The 15,575-nt window shown below is 50.8% G+C and overlaps 6 protein-coding genes across 6 annotated transcripts, besides 1 other annotated feature; 2 read left to right on the forward strand and 4 right to left on the reverse strand.

The window, feature by feature from the left end:
- Positions 1-15,575: part of a sequence feature (contig 1.17 1271..347844(-1)) that runs on past both edges of the window.
- ANIA_01267 (protein hmbB) lies at positions 1,359-2,879 on the reverse strand. The gene is made up of 3 exons (XM_653779.2): positions 2,130-2,879; positions 1,780-2,076; positions 1,359-1,711 (listed from the first exon to the last, which is right to left on the reverse strand). Exons 1-3 carry the CDS (start codon positions 2,694-2,696, stop codon positions 1,595-1,597), a joined length of 981 nt encoding a protein of 326 aa, XP_658871.1. The 5' UTR covers positions 2,697-2,879; the 3' UTR covers positions 1,359-1,594.
- On the forward strand, positions 3,224-6,976 carry ANIA_01266 (protein prp5; the record flags this gene model as incomplete). The annotated part of the gene is made up of 5 exons (XM_653778.1): positions 3,224-3,364; positions 3,430-3,750; positions 3,805-4,222; positions 4,277-6,643; positions 6,702-6,976. 5 exons carry the CDS (start codon positions 3,224-3,226, stop codon positions 6,974-6,976), a joined length of 3,522 nt encoding a protein of 1,173 aa, XP_658870.1.
- On the forward strand, positions 8,328-10,548 carry ANIA_01265 (protein zapA; the record flags this gene model as incomplete). Its single annotated transcript, XM_653777.1, has 7 exons — positions 8,328-8,411; positions 8,482-9,847; positions 9,894-10,034; positions 10,079-10,155; positions 10,210-10,237; positions 10,295-10,357; positions 10,424-10,548. The coding sequence occupies 7 exons, from the start codon at positions 8,328-8,330 to the stop codon at positions 10,546-10,548; spliced, it is 1,884 nt and encodes a 627-aa protein (XP_658869.1).
- Positions 11,414-12,186, reverse strand: ANIA_10174 (uncharacterized protein). The gene is made up of 2 exons (XM_050613180.1): positions 11,835-12,186; positions 11,414-11,762 (listed from the first exon to the last, which is right to left on the reverse strand). Exons 1-2 carry the CDS (start codon positions 12,104-12,106, stop codon positions 11,417-11,419), a joined length of 618 nt encoding a protein of 205 aa, XP_050469014.1. The 5' UTR covers positions 12,107-12,186; the 3' UTR covers positions 11,414-11,416.
- Positions 12,373-13,316, reverse strand: ANIA_10169 (SDR family NAD(P)-dependent oxidoreductase; the record flags this gene model as incomplete). Its single annotated transcript, XM_653776.2, has 2 exons — positions 12,373-13,211; positions 13,265-13,316. The coding sequence occupies 2 exons, from the start codon at positions 13,314-13,316 to the stop codon at positions 12,373-12,375; spliced, it is 891 nt and encodes a 296-aa protein (XP_658868.2).
- ANIA_01263 (adenosylhomocysteinase) lies at positions 13,640-15,535 on the reverse strand. Its single transcript, XM_653775.2, has 6 exons — positions 15,512-15,535; positions 15,381-15,455; positions 15,194-15,326; positions 15,017-15,143; positions 14,368-14,969; positions 13,640-14,320 (listed from the first exon to the last, which is right to left on the reverse strand). Exons 2-6 carry the CDS (start codon positions 15,417-15,419, stop codon positions 13,872-13,874), a joined length of 1,350 nt encoding a protein of 449 aa, XP_658867.1. The 5' UTR covers positions 15,420-15,455; positions 15,512-15,535; the 3' UTR covers positions 13,640-13,871.

Genomic DNA, 15,575 nt, shown 5'->3' on the forward strand with positions numbered 1-15,575 from the left:
GTTCGTTGCATGCTTACTTACCCGTAGGATCTGTGCTGAACACTGATCGGCGTTAAGGTGTTCGAGTATAAACGGTGGCTGGGGAGCGAGCGCTGTTGCTCACCACGGGATAGGCGCAGTAGTCGTTGGTCATAAAAAGTCGTGAAGAGGAGTGGAACGGCAAGATCTCAATAATAACAGTAGTAACCGAATAACGATAGAAAAGAGGAAACATTAGATATGAGATGGAGTCACGCAGGGACACACCACTGAGAGAATTGGCGGTGGGAGCAGACGGTCCTATCGATAACAATTCCCCCCCTCCTTTTGCGCCAGTCTTATGCACGATGAATGTAGCTAATGGAGATTGCAGCTATATAACCTGTCTTTCCGTACTACATATGTCGAGTCACCGTCCGATAGCTACCTGATTATTATCGGGCTCATTCTAAATGTTTATTCCAGATTGTATACAAAGTTTGGTTTCGCCAGCAAGTGGGGTCCAAGAAAGTCGAGCCTTCGGTTCATCCCAAGCGTACCCAAGCTTACTCAGAGACAATGCCATGGTACGAGCGTCCATTCGATCATGAGGACTCAATACTTCACAACCATCGTCCAAGTCTCGAGCCTGCATTGACCTATGGCTCTGGCTGCCCACAATCAGTCTATCGGTCATCAGGGACTGCCCTCCAAGAAGAACGCGGATAATCGCCAAGCTAGTCAGTGATGGTTAGGTAGCTCTTCCCTCACCGCATCGAAGGCAAAGTCAAGACGGTCCCCCGCAGGTCACGGTAGGTCTAAGTCTTCCCCATTGGCTTTCTTGTTTCGCGCCGCGGCTAATACCATCTGATGGTCTTTAATTCATGGCTCGATAGCTGCTTGATGGATCCTCCGTGAGGCCGTAGTCAAGCCACTACCAGAGCTTTGTTGTTTTCTGCTCGCTGCAATGATAACGATAACTACCTTTCGAGTCTACCAACGTAAAGTATCGACAGAACTAGCCCTCATCCGGGCACAGTGTCGATCAACCCTGTGAAGTCACGAAAATCTCCGTACACCGGCATGACTCAAGCTGGTTGGTGCATCACACTACGGGGTAAATGCTCCGTGAACGGGAAGTGGCATGCGATGCCCAACATGGAGACACGTCTGCATTCTCTTGAATGTTTCACACTAATCAAGACATTTAAGCGAGCTTCTTGAGTTAGTTTGGTGGGGATGCCATGCGCCTTCAAGTTTTCGGTTTGCCGGGCACCTATCGCATATCAGCCCTCGCTGGCGGCGGACAAGTCCATTTCAGAATAATGCTGCTCGCCTGAATATACCATAGGCATACGGCCGTAGCAGCGGATGCATCTTTAAAAGCTCAGGCGTTCTACACTGAGGTACATTCAAGGCCGGAGTAAAGTACATTAATAACGCCTAGTGAATAACCGAAGGCCGGGGAAGAGCCAAGAGACACAAGCACAGAACGAAATAAAGACAATCAATCCCTAAGCCTGCATGAAACCCTTAATTCCCATAACATCAGAGAGTTTTGATACACAATTCATCAGCTTGGATCGTCCAGAAGGCCTTGTAGAGATATGATAGGTTGATCAACAACGCGCACCCTTCATTCATCCTTGCTCGATTTCTTGTTCCCTTTCAGCTTTGGGACAGGCTGACCATAAACCTCAAGGTATTCGCGCTCATATCGCGCCCGGTCAGCATTGGCTTTTTCTAGGTATGGCTGTCCCCAATTGTTAGTTGAATCAATGATGATTCCGAGTTCAACCCGATTCTTGGGAAGTGACTTACAGCCTTTTCTGATGCCGGCAAGTTTTTCCACTGAACAGCAACATCTTGAGCCATGTCCGAGACTACAAGTGCATTCTTGTCGCGTTTCTCCATGAAAAAGTAAATCCAGGCCGATGTTGGTGGTTTGACCAATCGGTCATCATGGATAATTGAGACCCTGCGTTTGCCCTGAAGCTGCGCCAGCCGACGTCGAGCATTGTTGGCTTCCAGGATCTGCAGAGGAGTGTGAGAATCCACCCATGCTTTCAAAGCAGCTTCGTTAGCGGCTTTGTTGGCCGCCGCTTGGTCGACATAGCGCTATAGACTGTGAGCGAAGGTATAAGAAACACAAGGGAATCAAGTCGACAAACCTGTCTCTCTTCGGGTGTAGCTCTTCGGGCAAGCTCCGTTGCTCTAGAAAACGCTTCCTTGGGAGAGGGGTTGTCAGATTTGTCTACTTCCGACAACTTATCCTTCATAGCATTGACCCAGGGCAAGGTAGGCAGTAACTTCGGCGTTTGCAAAGCGGCTGCCTTAAGTTTCCGCTTGGTCTCTTTCAGCTCCTCGGCCTTCCTTCGTTGCGCCCGAGCTTCTTTTTGCTCCTCAGTCAGAACCTTTCTGGTCTTTCGCACAGCTGGCTTCTTTCCTGCTTTCTTCTTGGTCTTCTTGGTCTTTGTAGTCTTTGTCGACTTAGTAGACTTGCTACTAGCTTCCTCCGAAGGGCCATCGTGTGTTGCATAGCTTCGGGCTAAAGTGGTCACTGTCGAGCTAGAACAGGGCAGGCCGCGCGTGACCGAGATTGGGGAACGACGCGCGACAAAGGTGATGCATCGAACGCGATGTTGCGGTGAGAAGACACGAACAGGGCGAGCAAGAGAGCCAGTGCCAGGGAAATTGCGGAGGATACTCCCACCACGTCGAATGAGTTTGAGAGGCATCGCGAGGTTCACTGACGGTATAGGATGCCGTCAGTAATGGAAGGGATAAAGAGTGAGGAAGGATAAAGCAATGTTGATGTAGCGGTCAAGTTGATGAGCCTGGTGCTCGTGCGACCAGATGAGGACTTGTCCCAGGGGCCTGGCGCAGGAGCGATTCTTGAGTTTGAGCTGAAACCGGACTAAGGTGATCACTACTACTGTTGATAAGGCCCAGTGTTTGGACTCTGCCGGAAGGGGTTCCAGCACTATCACGTGAGATTGTGGGTCGCATGAGTGACTTCATTCTTCAGTCACGTGATAAATAGTGGCCAAGCTGGTCGGGCTACTGGCCTAAAAATGGGCGACTGAAGGTCATTGAGATAACCCGATAACTACATCGGAAATTCCAACTCCAAGAGCAATATTCACAAATTTGGCATTAAATGGAACGTTAATATAGGAACTGCATCGCTCACCTAGCCGCGTCCTCGGGTGTTCTTTTTGAGTCCCAGTAATACTCACTCATCACTCATTGCTGGCCTGCAACAATGGCTCGCCATGGGGATACTCGCTCACCATCGCCTGTAGGCAGCACATATTCATCATCACGACGCAGTCGCAGAGATGATGACCGCTATGAGCGGAAGCGAGACGATGGCCGGAGTTACCGCAGGTCTCGTAGTCCTGAGGTTCGTACTTGTGCTCCTGTGCTCCGACTCTTTTGAGTACTTTCCTGACCTGCCTTTCTCTCTAGCGGCGATATCGTGAACGAGACCGTGACCGCGATTCATACCGAAGACGTGACCACTCTGTAGACAGACGCGACAGTCACCGCGACGAAGACAACTATAGACGACGAGACCGCTCCCGAGATCGCCGCCGCTCAAGAGATAGAGATCACGACCGCGACTATCGCCGAAGGAGCCGCAGCCGTGATAGAGATTACCGGAGCAGGCGAGATGACTCCCGCGATAGGGTCCGAAGACGGACAGACGATTCTGCTGACTTGAAGCGCAAGTCTAGACGGGACGATAGCCGAGATCGGACCAGGGGCGCAGAGCCAAAGTCTCGCGAGGTACGTCTCAGCCAAATCCTGTATAATGGATCACTACTTATACTGAATGTCCAGGCCTCGACACCTGCGATCCCCACTCGCACTGGGCCTACGGATGACGAAAAAAGAGCTGAGCGACTGGCGAAGCTCGAAGCATGGAAGCAGAAGCAAGCTGCTGAGAAAGAACGAAAGCAGAAAGAAGCTGAAGCTTCTGGGGGACCAAGAAATATCTTGGAAGAGATTGATAGAAAGTCTGGATTATCCCCAGCCGTTAGTTCACCCCAGTCTCCTGCCACGCAAGGCGTTGATGCCGCCCCAGCTGCATATGCTGGAAAATTCGATCCGAAGGCCATCGCAAAGAATGCTGCTCAGACCCCGGCTGCTCCTTCAGTCCTGGGGAATGATGTGGCTGTTCCGTCCTCTGCCAAAACTTCGAATGCCCAGACAGCCAGGGTGCAAGCCAGCAAAGCTTCAGGCAACGCCCCCTCTCCAGGTATGTTTGCCCCACTTTCTTGAGTGTACGCCTGATGCTTACGCAATGTATTAGCCGTCTTGAAAGCAAAAGGCAATGTAGGAAGCTTCGGACTTGGCACCAAGCAAGTAGCGGATAATGAGAAGTCCATCGCCACTAAGACGCTAGGATTCGGTGAAGAGGAATCAACTCGAAGAAAGCTCGAACGCCTGCCAACACCGCCGCTAGATGATGCGGACGCCAGTAAAACAGCAGAAACGAATGCGGATGATGACGACGATGTTGATATGCAAGATGGGGAGACCGAAGAGGATGCTGCCGCTGCTGCTCGTGTAGCCGCTGAACGGCGAGAAGAACGTCTACAGAACGAATCTCTTACTAAGACAACCAACGGCAACACGACGGCGAAAGCAGAAGAAGCTGATAAGATGGAAGTCGACGCTCAGGAGGAAGAGCTTGATCCATTGGACGCATTCATGTCTGAACTTGCCGAGTCTGCTCCGCCGAAAAAGAAAGCTGGTGCCAAGTTCTCCAAGGCACAAGAACCTGAAGCTATCTTTGGCGATGAGCATGATGTGAGCATGACTGCTGTCGGTGAAGGTGATGCGGAAGACTTCCTTGCCATTGCCAGTAAGGCTAAGAAAAAGAAAGACATTCCGACTGTTGACCACAATAAGGTGGAGTATGAACCGTTCCGACGGAAGTTCTATACCGAACCCTCCGACTTGGCTCAGATGTCTGAAGAAGAAGCGGCTAATCTGCGGCTTGAACTTGATGGCATCAAAGTCCGTGGGTTGGATGTTCCTAAACCTGTACAGAAATGGTCTCAGTGCGGCCTAGGGATACAGACGCTGGACGTCATTGACAAGCTTGGCTTTGCCAGTTTAACTTCTATTCAAGCCCAAGCGATCCCAGCCATTATGTCCGGTCGTGATGTGATTGGTGTGGCCAAGACAGGATCCGGGAAAACAATGGCGTTCTTGATACCCATGTTTCGGCATATCAAAGACCAGCGGCCGCTGGAAAATATGGAAGGCCCGATAGGTTTAATTATGACGCCTACCCGAGAGTTGGCGACACAGATTCATAAGGACTGCAAACCATTCTTGAAAGCTTTGAATCTACGAGCTGTTTGTGCTTACGGAGGTGCTCCCATCAAGGATCAAATCGCCGAATTGAAACGCGGAGCGGAAATCATTGTATGCACACCGGGACGGATGATTGATCTTTTGGCAGCGAACGCTGGGCGAGTTACGAACCTGCGCCGGGTCACTTACGTTGTTTTGGATGAGGCTGACCGTATGTTCGACATGGGATTTGAGCCTCAGGTCATGAAAATTCTGAGCAATGTGCGTCCAGACCGACAGACTGTGCTGTTCTCCGCTACCTTCCCGCGAAACATGGAAGCGTTGGCTCGCAAGACTCTAACCAAGCCCATCGAAATCGTCGTGGGCGGTAGGAGTGTCGTTGCGCCTGAGATTACGCAGATTGTCGAAGTTTGTAACGAAGAGAAGAAATTCGTCCGCCTACTAGAATTACTAGGTAACCTGTATTCTACGGACGAGAATGAAGACGCGCGGTCGTTGATTTTCGTCGATCGCCAGGAAGCGGCCGACACTCTTCTCCGAGAGTTGATGCGTAAAGGTTACCCTTGCATGTCTATTCACGGCGGGAAGGACCAAATTGACCGTGATTCTACCATCGAAGATTTCAAGGCTGGCATCTTTCCCGTGCTGATTGCGACCTCTGTAGCTGCACGTGGCTTGGATGTCAAACAGCTGAAGCTTGTCGTCAACTACGATGCGCCGAACCATTTGGAGGATTATGTTCACCGTGCTGGACGTACTGGTCGTGCAGGGAACACGGGAACCGCAGTCACTTTCCTTACGGAGGACCAGGAACGGTATTCGGTCGATATTGCTAAAGCGCTCAAGCAAAGTGGACAAGAAGTCCCAGAAGCCGTACAAAAACTTGTTGACTCGTTCTTGGAGAAAGTAAAAGCCGGTAAAGAGAAGGCCAGCAACTCTGGCTTCGGTGGAAAGGGTCTGGAGCGATTGGATCAAGAACGTGATGCGGCTCGGATGCGCGAGCGTCGCACATACAAAACCGGAGAAGAGGGCGAAGATGAGGAAGAGAAGGATGAAAAGAAGAACGAACAGGCCGAAGAGCAATTCAACAAGGTTCTCTCGGCTGTCCAGTCTACCTCTGCGCAGCTACCCGGCGTTCCAAAAGGCATCGATCTGGATGGCAAGATCACAGTTCACAAGAGAGAAGTTGATCCGAATGCTCCTAACAATCCTCTTGATAAGGTTGGCTCGGCTGTTGCAGATATCCACGCACGGCTCAGCCGTGCTGGAGTCATGCGATCAGGCGTGCCTATTGACAATCGCGGTCCTGATGCCGGTGCGTTCCATGCGACACTGGAGATCAACGACTTTCCTCGTAAGTTGCTATTCTACACTCTCGAGAAACAAATGACTAACGTGGTTTTACAATACAGAGAAAGCTCGATGGGCGGTCACAAACCGCACGAACGTGGCCAAGATCCTCGAAGCTACCGGCACGTCTATTACGACAAAGGGCAGTTTCTATCCCGCCGGTAAAGAGCCCGGTCCGGGAGAGAACCCAAAGCTGTACATTTTGGTGGAAGGTGAAACCGAGCTGTCTGTGACGAATGCGATGCGGGAGTTGATGCGCTTGTTGAAGGAGGGCACGATTGCCGCGGTGGACAGCGAGTCTCGGGCTCCGGCATCAGGCCGATACAGTGTGGTATAGAAATGCGCGCCTGTAACATACATTACTTGCATCAATCGTAACCACCCCTTGGGCTCCTAGACAGATATGTACAATGTTCGTCAGACCTCATATTTCACTATTCTGAGCAGCTCAGTCCCATCTTCTCGCAGCAGCAGCCCCATCTGCATCCCTTGCAGCTCTCTCTTCCCGACTAAACTCATTCAATGTCTGCGCTTGCGTTTGAGCTCTCTGAGCCGCCAGCTTTGATCCTAGCTTCCCTTTGTTCGCAGATCCCGACGCCTCGGCACGTTTCTATCGAGTAACCATTAGCAAGCGAATAAATAAGCTGAATGGAAGAAAACAAAAGAAAAGAAAAGAAACGAAAAGAAAAAGAATGGAGAGCCCACCTGAGCTGCCAGAGCCGCCTTAGCTCTTGCATCATTAGTGCCTTGAAGTGACCCCCCGGCCGACTCTGTTCCTGTTCCTGAACTGCGAGCACCCGCATTTGGGCTAACACCACCCCCCAAGGTCCTCCCTGGCGACTCGAAATGCGATTTTGGTTTTGACTTTGCGGTTGCGGGGAGAGATGCGCGCGGGGCGGAGTTAGCTGTGTTGGAACCGAGGGCGCGGCCAGGACGTGAGGAGGGTCCGGGCTCAGCTTGATTCTTGGAGCTGGAGCACATGTTCCCCATTATGCCGGTTTCTTCGCAGTATGTTTTGAAAGGATTAATTATTTGCCTATGTGGATTGGTCGACTGCAGCAGCGTAGGCACTCCGTAGCTCTAGTGGATATGATATGCGGGGAGGGGGTAGTTATTGATGAGATTGCAATGTTAAAGCCCGTGAGGAATAGTAAAATGTATGAGTTTTTTTGGTCACAATAAAGTAATGAAGCTTCAAGTATATTCAGGATTGTATAGCGAGTGACTTATTCTGTGGATATGAATGTTGAATGGCATTATGGACTCGGTCGAGGTCATGTTTCTGCCTATGCTTCGTCGTCGATAAGAGATAGGACTTGGCGGTGAGAGCACGTGCCAGGGTGCTCTTTCCGGATCTGGACCGAGTCTTCTTGCGGCCTGAATCTGCAGGCAAGGCCAGTAGTTAGTAGCAAAAATTATCGAGCAGTTGCAAACGAGCCACCCAGCCTGAATAATAGCTGTCGATATAGGCGACGCAATTTGAATCTGTGAGCAGTGCAGCGGTTCCGAGTTGACGTCGCGAATGTTGTGATATTGGCAAACTGCCATTCGTGGGCTCAGTGGCTCACTCTGCTGCTAACCCCCAAGGTACTCCCCCACGGCCGTACGGTCGTCCGCAGGGTCCTCAATGATATCAGAAAATCCCAGCTTTGCATCCCCAAGGTCCCCATCAGCTTCTTCTGCCCGCCATGCCTCAGGCCAGCCCATCTGAGTCTGGCTGCTGCTTCTGCCCCCTCTCCCCCTCCCACCAGCGCCCACGCCGATTGTCATTGGTATGTGATCGTCTCAATTTCCCTCGCTTGCATCAAATTAGAGCTAGCTAACACTGCACCTTGGGTAAAGCACACAAAGGAGATAGATGCTTTTCTGCTGCTGTCGTGCTCGTTTATAGAGCATTCGTCAAAGTCGGGTTCCGACTCCTCGCCCAAAAATCCAGGCAAGATGGCTACCCACACCCGAAAAGACGACTTCTGCCTCGAATGCCACTGGGAGTCCTTCCATCTAGACGGGAAAAGCTCGGAAGATTCGTCCGTGGCCCCTGCGTCCGACTACTGCCCTGATAAAGAGCATAATGCCTCGGAGTCCCATGTCGACGGCGCTTGCTGCGACACCGACAACTGCTCTATTACTTGTCCCTCTGTTTGCGACGGCTTCGTTGACTGCCACGACGACGACCATCAAGATCCCTGCTCCGCGTCTCGATGTGAGGAGCCGCATTGTCATGATCCTGCCCCCATCTGTTTTGATGAGCACTGCTTTGATCTGAACCATAGTCCTCAGGTCGCAGACCACTCAGTAGAGTCTCTGTTTGGGCTTGGAATACCTATGTCTTCCGACAAGAACGACTTCACACTCCCTCTAGAGCAGTGTCAAGCTGAAGAGACGTCCAGAGCAGCTGAGCATGCTGCAGCAGAAGTGAATGCTCACATGTGCGCTGGCATCTTTTTCAATCCAGATTCAATAGCAATCACCCCCTGCCATCCTCCTCACAGCTACCATCATGACCCTCACTCCGCTGGCATCTCGCATATCCCGTCAGCCCAGAACATGCTCCCGCCGTCTTTACCGATGCAAAACGATACCAACCCTTCCGATGTCTTCCATATGCTTGGGATGTGTCCCGATTACTCGAACCACTTCCACGTCCATGAAGCGTCAAACTGCCCAGAGAATTTAGACAGCGGCGCCACGTCAAACTCCTTTACTTGCCTCCATCTCGACGAAGACAGTATCAACAGTCTAATGAAAAACCCTATCTACACAAGCAACAATCTTCCTGCAAAAGGACCTTGCCGGTCGAACCATCGTTGCCGAACTCACTACCTCGCACACGCTCATCACTACTCTCCTTACGCCCGTCACTCCCGATCAAGCTTCAGTTCACAGACACTCCCTAGCCCTGGTGAAACACCACCTCCGTTAGACGGTGGTATATCCTCGGTAATAACTAGCCCAGACTTTCCCCCGGCAGACGGCGAGATCCATGTCTGCAAATGGGTTTCAAATTCCCATGGAGTCAAAGCCAGCTGTGGCGATACCTTCTCGAGTCCTTGTGCTCTTCAAGAGCACCTCGTTTCGCAGCACATGGGTCCTGTCAATGGCGCCAAGGGAACTGGATACTACTGCTGCTGGGAAGGCTGCGGCCGGCCTGGGGAACCGTTTTCGCAAAAGTCAAAACTACAGGGCCACTTCCTTACGCACAGCAATTGTATGTCTCTCTGGTCGACTATGTGTTATGCGAACTAACGTTCTAGACAAAAATTTTCGATGCTCGGTCTGCGGAAAACTCTTCGCTCGGCAAGCGACTCTCGAGCGCCACGAACGAAGCCATCGCGGCGAGAAGCCATACAAATGTACAGTATGTGGCAAGTCATTTACAGACAGCAGTGAATTAAGTATGTCACCCGCCTCGGTCGTACTACTATTGCTGACTGGGTAGAAACCCATTCACGAACTCATACTGGCGAGAAGCCCTTCAAGTGCACCTTTCCTGGATGCACCTTCCAGACCGGCGATGTAAGTCACTCCATTTTTTCTTGCTCGAAGCCCAGTACTAACAGACCGCTATAGTCTTCAAATATGTCCAGTCACAGGCTTAGTACGTCTCCTTCTAGTCTTTCCTTTTCTCACCTACCAGTACGCTAACGATATCCAGCTCACGGCGAACGGAGACACAAATGCGTCCACCCCGGATGTAACAAGAGCTTCACTCGGCCTGGTACGCTTCCCTAAAGTTACCATCTTCCTTCACCCTCAGCCTAGACCCTCTACTAACTTGCACTAGACCAACTCAAACGACACATGCGCTCGACACACAAAACAGAACTCCAGATTCCCACCCCACTTCTTGGGTCCACGTCTCCAACAGACAGCCAACTCGCACTTCAGGCTACTTTCGGCATGGCTTAACGAAACAAAAACGACTGATACCCGGAGCTAAGGCGTTATCAATGGATGCATTTACTTTGATGCTGAATTGGGTTTATGTCTATACCATCATATACATATATGGAGAGGAGTACCTATGTAGAGCACTTTGATTGACGAAACGATGGCTTATCATTGGATGCCACTCTGCTCTCTGCCATTCATCAATGAGATACAGCTAAAAACGCCTGGTCTAGGTGATAATGTTCTCAATTAGCAGATGACTCAAATCTCTCTAGGCTCGACTGTTGTCTCACTGGTTAATGACACGAATATATTCCAATTCCGAAGCACCATACTGTTACCGTGGCTATTGTCGTTCCTTCTAGGGTTGTTGCGTGATGGTCTGTTGGGGTATATACAGGAAAGTTCCAGGAAGACCCAGACCCTAATGGTTGCAGTAGTACGTATTGCTAGGCTCTACCTCGAAACCAAGCAATTATTCCTCTATTCATTCATACTAGGAGATTGTAATAGTGTTTACGAAGTCTGGCACTGGATCCGGTAAATATATTTTCATATCCCCATTGTGCAAATCACTAATGATCTGATTTGATACTTCCAGTGGTTTTTAACAGTCTTTTCTTCCTATAGGTTTCATAATAGACATAAGCTAATAGATGCTGCATTGTTTGGGAATTTTACCTAGGCATTGCCCCAAGGTCCAACCATCTACAATACTGACTGCTGAAATTATTATCCATCTTAGGACAACATGGCACTCAACAACCTGCTCCGTTTATATCATTAACAATAGGTACATACTCCACGATCTCTATCCAAGCCCTCAAAGTAGCTCTTATTTTAAAAATACTATGGACCCTTTCAAAGAGCCGAAAGAGTAGCTCAATCAATCATGAGCCCTCCCCTCCAACGCCTCAACTGCACTCTTCAGTTCCCTAACCCTCTGCCCAACCCTCTTCCTCACCTCCTCCCTAACCTCTTCACTCAACTCGGCAGGATCAAACTCCAGCTTTACGAGCCTTCCCTCGTCTTCTTGCTCTTGCTGCTGCCCTTGATCCTGTCCTTGCTCATCCTTTTTCTCAGCCGCCAAGCTCGGAGATGTGTACAGCTCGTAGGCGACAATGAGGTTATTTAGGGCGTCGCGAGCGGACTCGCGGTCTGAGGCAGCGTATATGGTGGATGAATCGGTGGATTCGGTGGCAATTTCGAATTCGTCGGTTGCTTCTTCGTAGCTTTTGCTTTTGTTAGCAATATACAGGTTGGAGGGCATGCTGGACTTTGAAGCGGATTGGGCATGAACGTACAGCTCTTGTAGTTCTTCAACGATGAGGTCCGCTTGGGATCTGCCGGAAGTGGAACTTGCGGGAGCGGACGAAAGAGGTGTTGAGGAGAATTGTCGATGAGAGGTAATGGCAGTGCTTCTAAATGAAGTGACAAGAGGCGTTGAAAGGAAATTGGGCTTCGGCGTCTGCGAGATAATGACAGAAATGGAGCGGAGAGGTATCCCTGCGCGGACAGGGCGAAATCCCCGGGTTCTGAGGGAAGATGTTGAAAGTCTCACTGGTCGAGGAGGCATGTTGTTGATATTGAAGGTTATCTGATGTATGTTCAGAATTGAGCCTTGAATGGAGTAGTGTCAATTGAGTGAGCGTTTGCTGGAGAAATTAAAGAAAATAATGATCGCTTGTTGATGGCATGATGCCGGATGCGATGACGTTTATCTAATCTAGATCACTCACGTGTCGGCGATCTATTTACGAGCCTGCTCGGCACACTTTTCACTATTTCTTCCACAATAAAAGGGATTCATTTAAAGAGTCTATGATTAGTATAATCAATGATCTAAACAGTGAATTTCATCCCCCCATTCGCGCAAACCACGCTCCCAGTACACCACCCCCCATCAGCTGTACAAAGCATCCCCACCACCCCCGCAACCTCCTCCGTAAACGCGGGCCTCCGCCCCCCCATCTTCTCTCTAACCAAACGTTTCTGCTCATCACTCAACCCTATCTCCTTGAGCACAGGGTCCCGATCAACATCATCAACAAGTTTACTCAACGGCGTCCCATCCTGAAACCCCTGGATCTGCTTCCAGAACCCCTCGCCAGTGTTGAAGTACATGTCGCCGCTAACAGGGCCGGGGTTCACGGCATTAACAGTGGCACGGTCTGCGAGTTCACGCGCCCATGTCCTTGTCATTGCTTCCAGGGCGGCCTTTGTGCCGCCATACGCGCTTTGCCCGATGAACCCAAGACTCGAGGAGACGGAGGAGATGTTCACTATGCGGCCAGTGCGGTTGTTTGGGAGGTGCGGCGCAATGGCTTGGGTAAGTAAAAGCGGGGCAAGAACGTTGATGTTGTAGTGCCAGTTGAAGTAGTCCGCGTCAATGGGACCTTTCTCCGTATCATTCAATGTTCGGTCCGCAGAGACGCCGGCATTGTTGATGAGAATGTCGATCGTGGTGTTTGGGAATTGCTCGGATGCTGCAGTTAGGATTCTGGAGACGGCCTCCTCAGGTTTAGAGAGGTCGGCTTGTACGGAGACGCAGCGGATAGAGTGAGCGGTTGAAAGTTGTTTGCAGAGTTCTTCAGTTCGGGAGCGCGACGACTCAGAGGTAAAGTTTAAGAGGAGAGAGCAGCCTTTGCTGGCGAGATTTTTGGCAATAGCTTCGCCGATGCCTTCACTTTCTTAGTCTTCGATCAATTAGTGAGGGAAGAGTTTGTAGGCTTACCCCGGGAGCCACCGGTGACGATGCCGAACTTTCCTTCCAATGGGCGAGACATTATGAATGATTCTCAAATGTGAACACTTGAGGGCTGTTGAGTACATAAATAGAGGGAGAAGGCGGTTAAATAATTCTGGTTGTTACTTCATGGTATGTCCCACTGCTATCTCTAGTCCCCACCATCGGGAATTTACCCGTTTGAGACCCCCCGGGCGATCGAATCAGGGCTATATGTTCGGGGTTACGGTTAAATAGTTTCAATCAAGCTTTTCTTGCTCACATGAACCTTACAATTTACAGTTTACTCACTAGGGACTTAAAACTACGCCCGAGGAATAACGTCAAAGTTCAGTGCATGTTCATTATATTGTATGTATAATATATGTGGGACCCCATCTACCGTAGAAAGTATGGCACTGTTGAATGCAAAACTCCACTAGACCGGCCGTTGAACCCAAAACACTACCCAGAAACCCCGTGTATGCCACTTTTATGCCGTTGAAGGACAATGCTTTTGAGCTCCATGTTGATGAAGAACCCCATATGTTAGTCGTAACATCGTGATCATGTTGAAAAAAGTCTACTCAGGGTATCGGAAAATTAAAGAAAAAACTTAGTAGCGGTAGTGGTCAGCCTTGTAAGGGCCCTTAGCATCCAGGCCAAGGTACTCAGCCTGGACAGGAGTGAGAGTAGAGAGCTTGGCGTTGACGTGGGAGAGGTGGAGGTAGGCAACCTGCTCGTCGAGAATCTTGGGCAGGACGTAGACGCCAACGGGCTTCTTGCCGGAGGTACCGAACTCGGGGTACTTCTGGCCGAAGTCCTTGTCCTCGGCCTTGAACAGAGCAATCTGAGCAAGGACCTGGTTGGAGAAAGAGCAGGACATGACGAAGGAAGAGTGGCCGGTAGCACAGCCAAGGTTGACAAGACGACCCTCAGCGAGGAGGATAATGTGACGGCCGTTGGGCATCAGGTAGCGGTCGACTTGGGGCTTGATGTTCTGAACGGACTTGGCGTTGGCCTTGAGCCAAGCAACATCGATCTCAATGTCGAAGTGGCCGATGTCTAAACGTTTAGCTACATCTTTATCAGTGTGGTTGAAGGGTGCTTACTGCAAACAATGGCATCGTTGCGCATGACCTCGAAGTGCTTGCCAACCAGAATGTCACGGCAACCGGTGGTGGTGACGAAGATCTGACCGAGAGGAGCAGCCTCCTCCATGGTGACGACCTCGTAGCCCTGGACAGCGGCCTGGAGGGCGTTGATGGGGTCGATCTCAGTAACGAGGACGCGAGCACCCATGGTGTGCAGGGCCTGGGCACAACCCTTACCGACGTCACCGAAACCGGCAACGACAGCGACCTTACCGGCAATCATGACATCGGTAGCACGCTTAATACCGTCGATAAGAGACTCACGGCAGCCGTACAGGTTGTCGAACTTGGACTTGGTAACGGAGTCGTTGACGTTGATGGCGGGAACGAGGAGCTTGCCCTCCTTGAGCATGCGGTAGAGGTGGTGGACACCGGTAGTGGTCTCCTCAGAAAGACCGTAGCAGCCCTGGAGCTGTTCGGGGTACTTGGTGTGGACAAGGGAGGTCAGGTCACCACCGTCGTCGAGAATGAGGTTGAGCTTCTGGCCATCCTTGAAGGCGGAGAGCTGCTGCTCCAAGCACCAGTTGTACTCTTCCTCGGTCTCACCCTTCCAGGCGAAGCTGCTCATATTAGCTTAGTTGACCAATAAGATTGAGAATCGACATACACAGGGACACCGGCGGCAGCGATGGCAGCAGCGGCGTGGTCCTGGGTGGAGAAGATGTTGCAGGAAGTCCAGGTGACCTCAGCACCGAGAGCAGTGAGAGTCTCAATGAGGACGGCAGTCTGAATGGCTGGGGAAAGGTCAGTTCGTTCCACAATCATTCCGGTATGCGGAACGTACTCATGTGAAGACAACCGGCAATGCGGGCACCCTTCAGAGGCTGGGCGGGACCGTACTTGGCACGGATAGCCATGAGACCGGGCATCTCAATTTCAGCGAGCTCAATCTCACGGCGGCCGAAGGCGGCCAGAGACTATTCAAGTTAGACGTGATATTCCCCTTCAACAAGCTGGGTTGAAAGACGTACGATGTCGGCGACCTTGAATTTCTGAGCGGGGGCAGCCATGGCTATTATGGTGAGGATGAAAAGGAGGAGAAAAAACTGAAGTATCTGTTAGCAATTACTGCTCCGAATGAGAGTGCAGTGGATAAACTCACATAAAGGGATGGGAGAGGATGAGAGGAGGATGGGGAGAGAATCTGAGAGGAAGAGAAAAGGGAG

The sequence above is a fragment of the Aspergillus nidulans genome, chromosome VIII (genome assembly GCF_000011425.1).
Source record: "Aspergillus nidulans FGSC A4 chromosome VIII".
Classification (NCBI taxonomy): Eukaryota; Fungi; Ascomycota; class Eurotiomycetes; order Eurotiales; family Aspergillaceae; genus Aspergillus; species Aspergillus nidulans.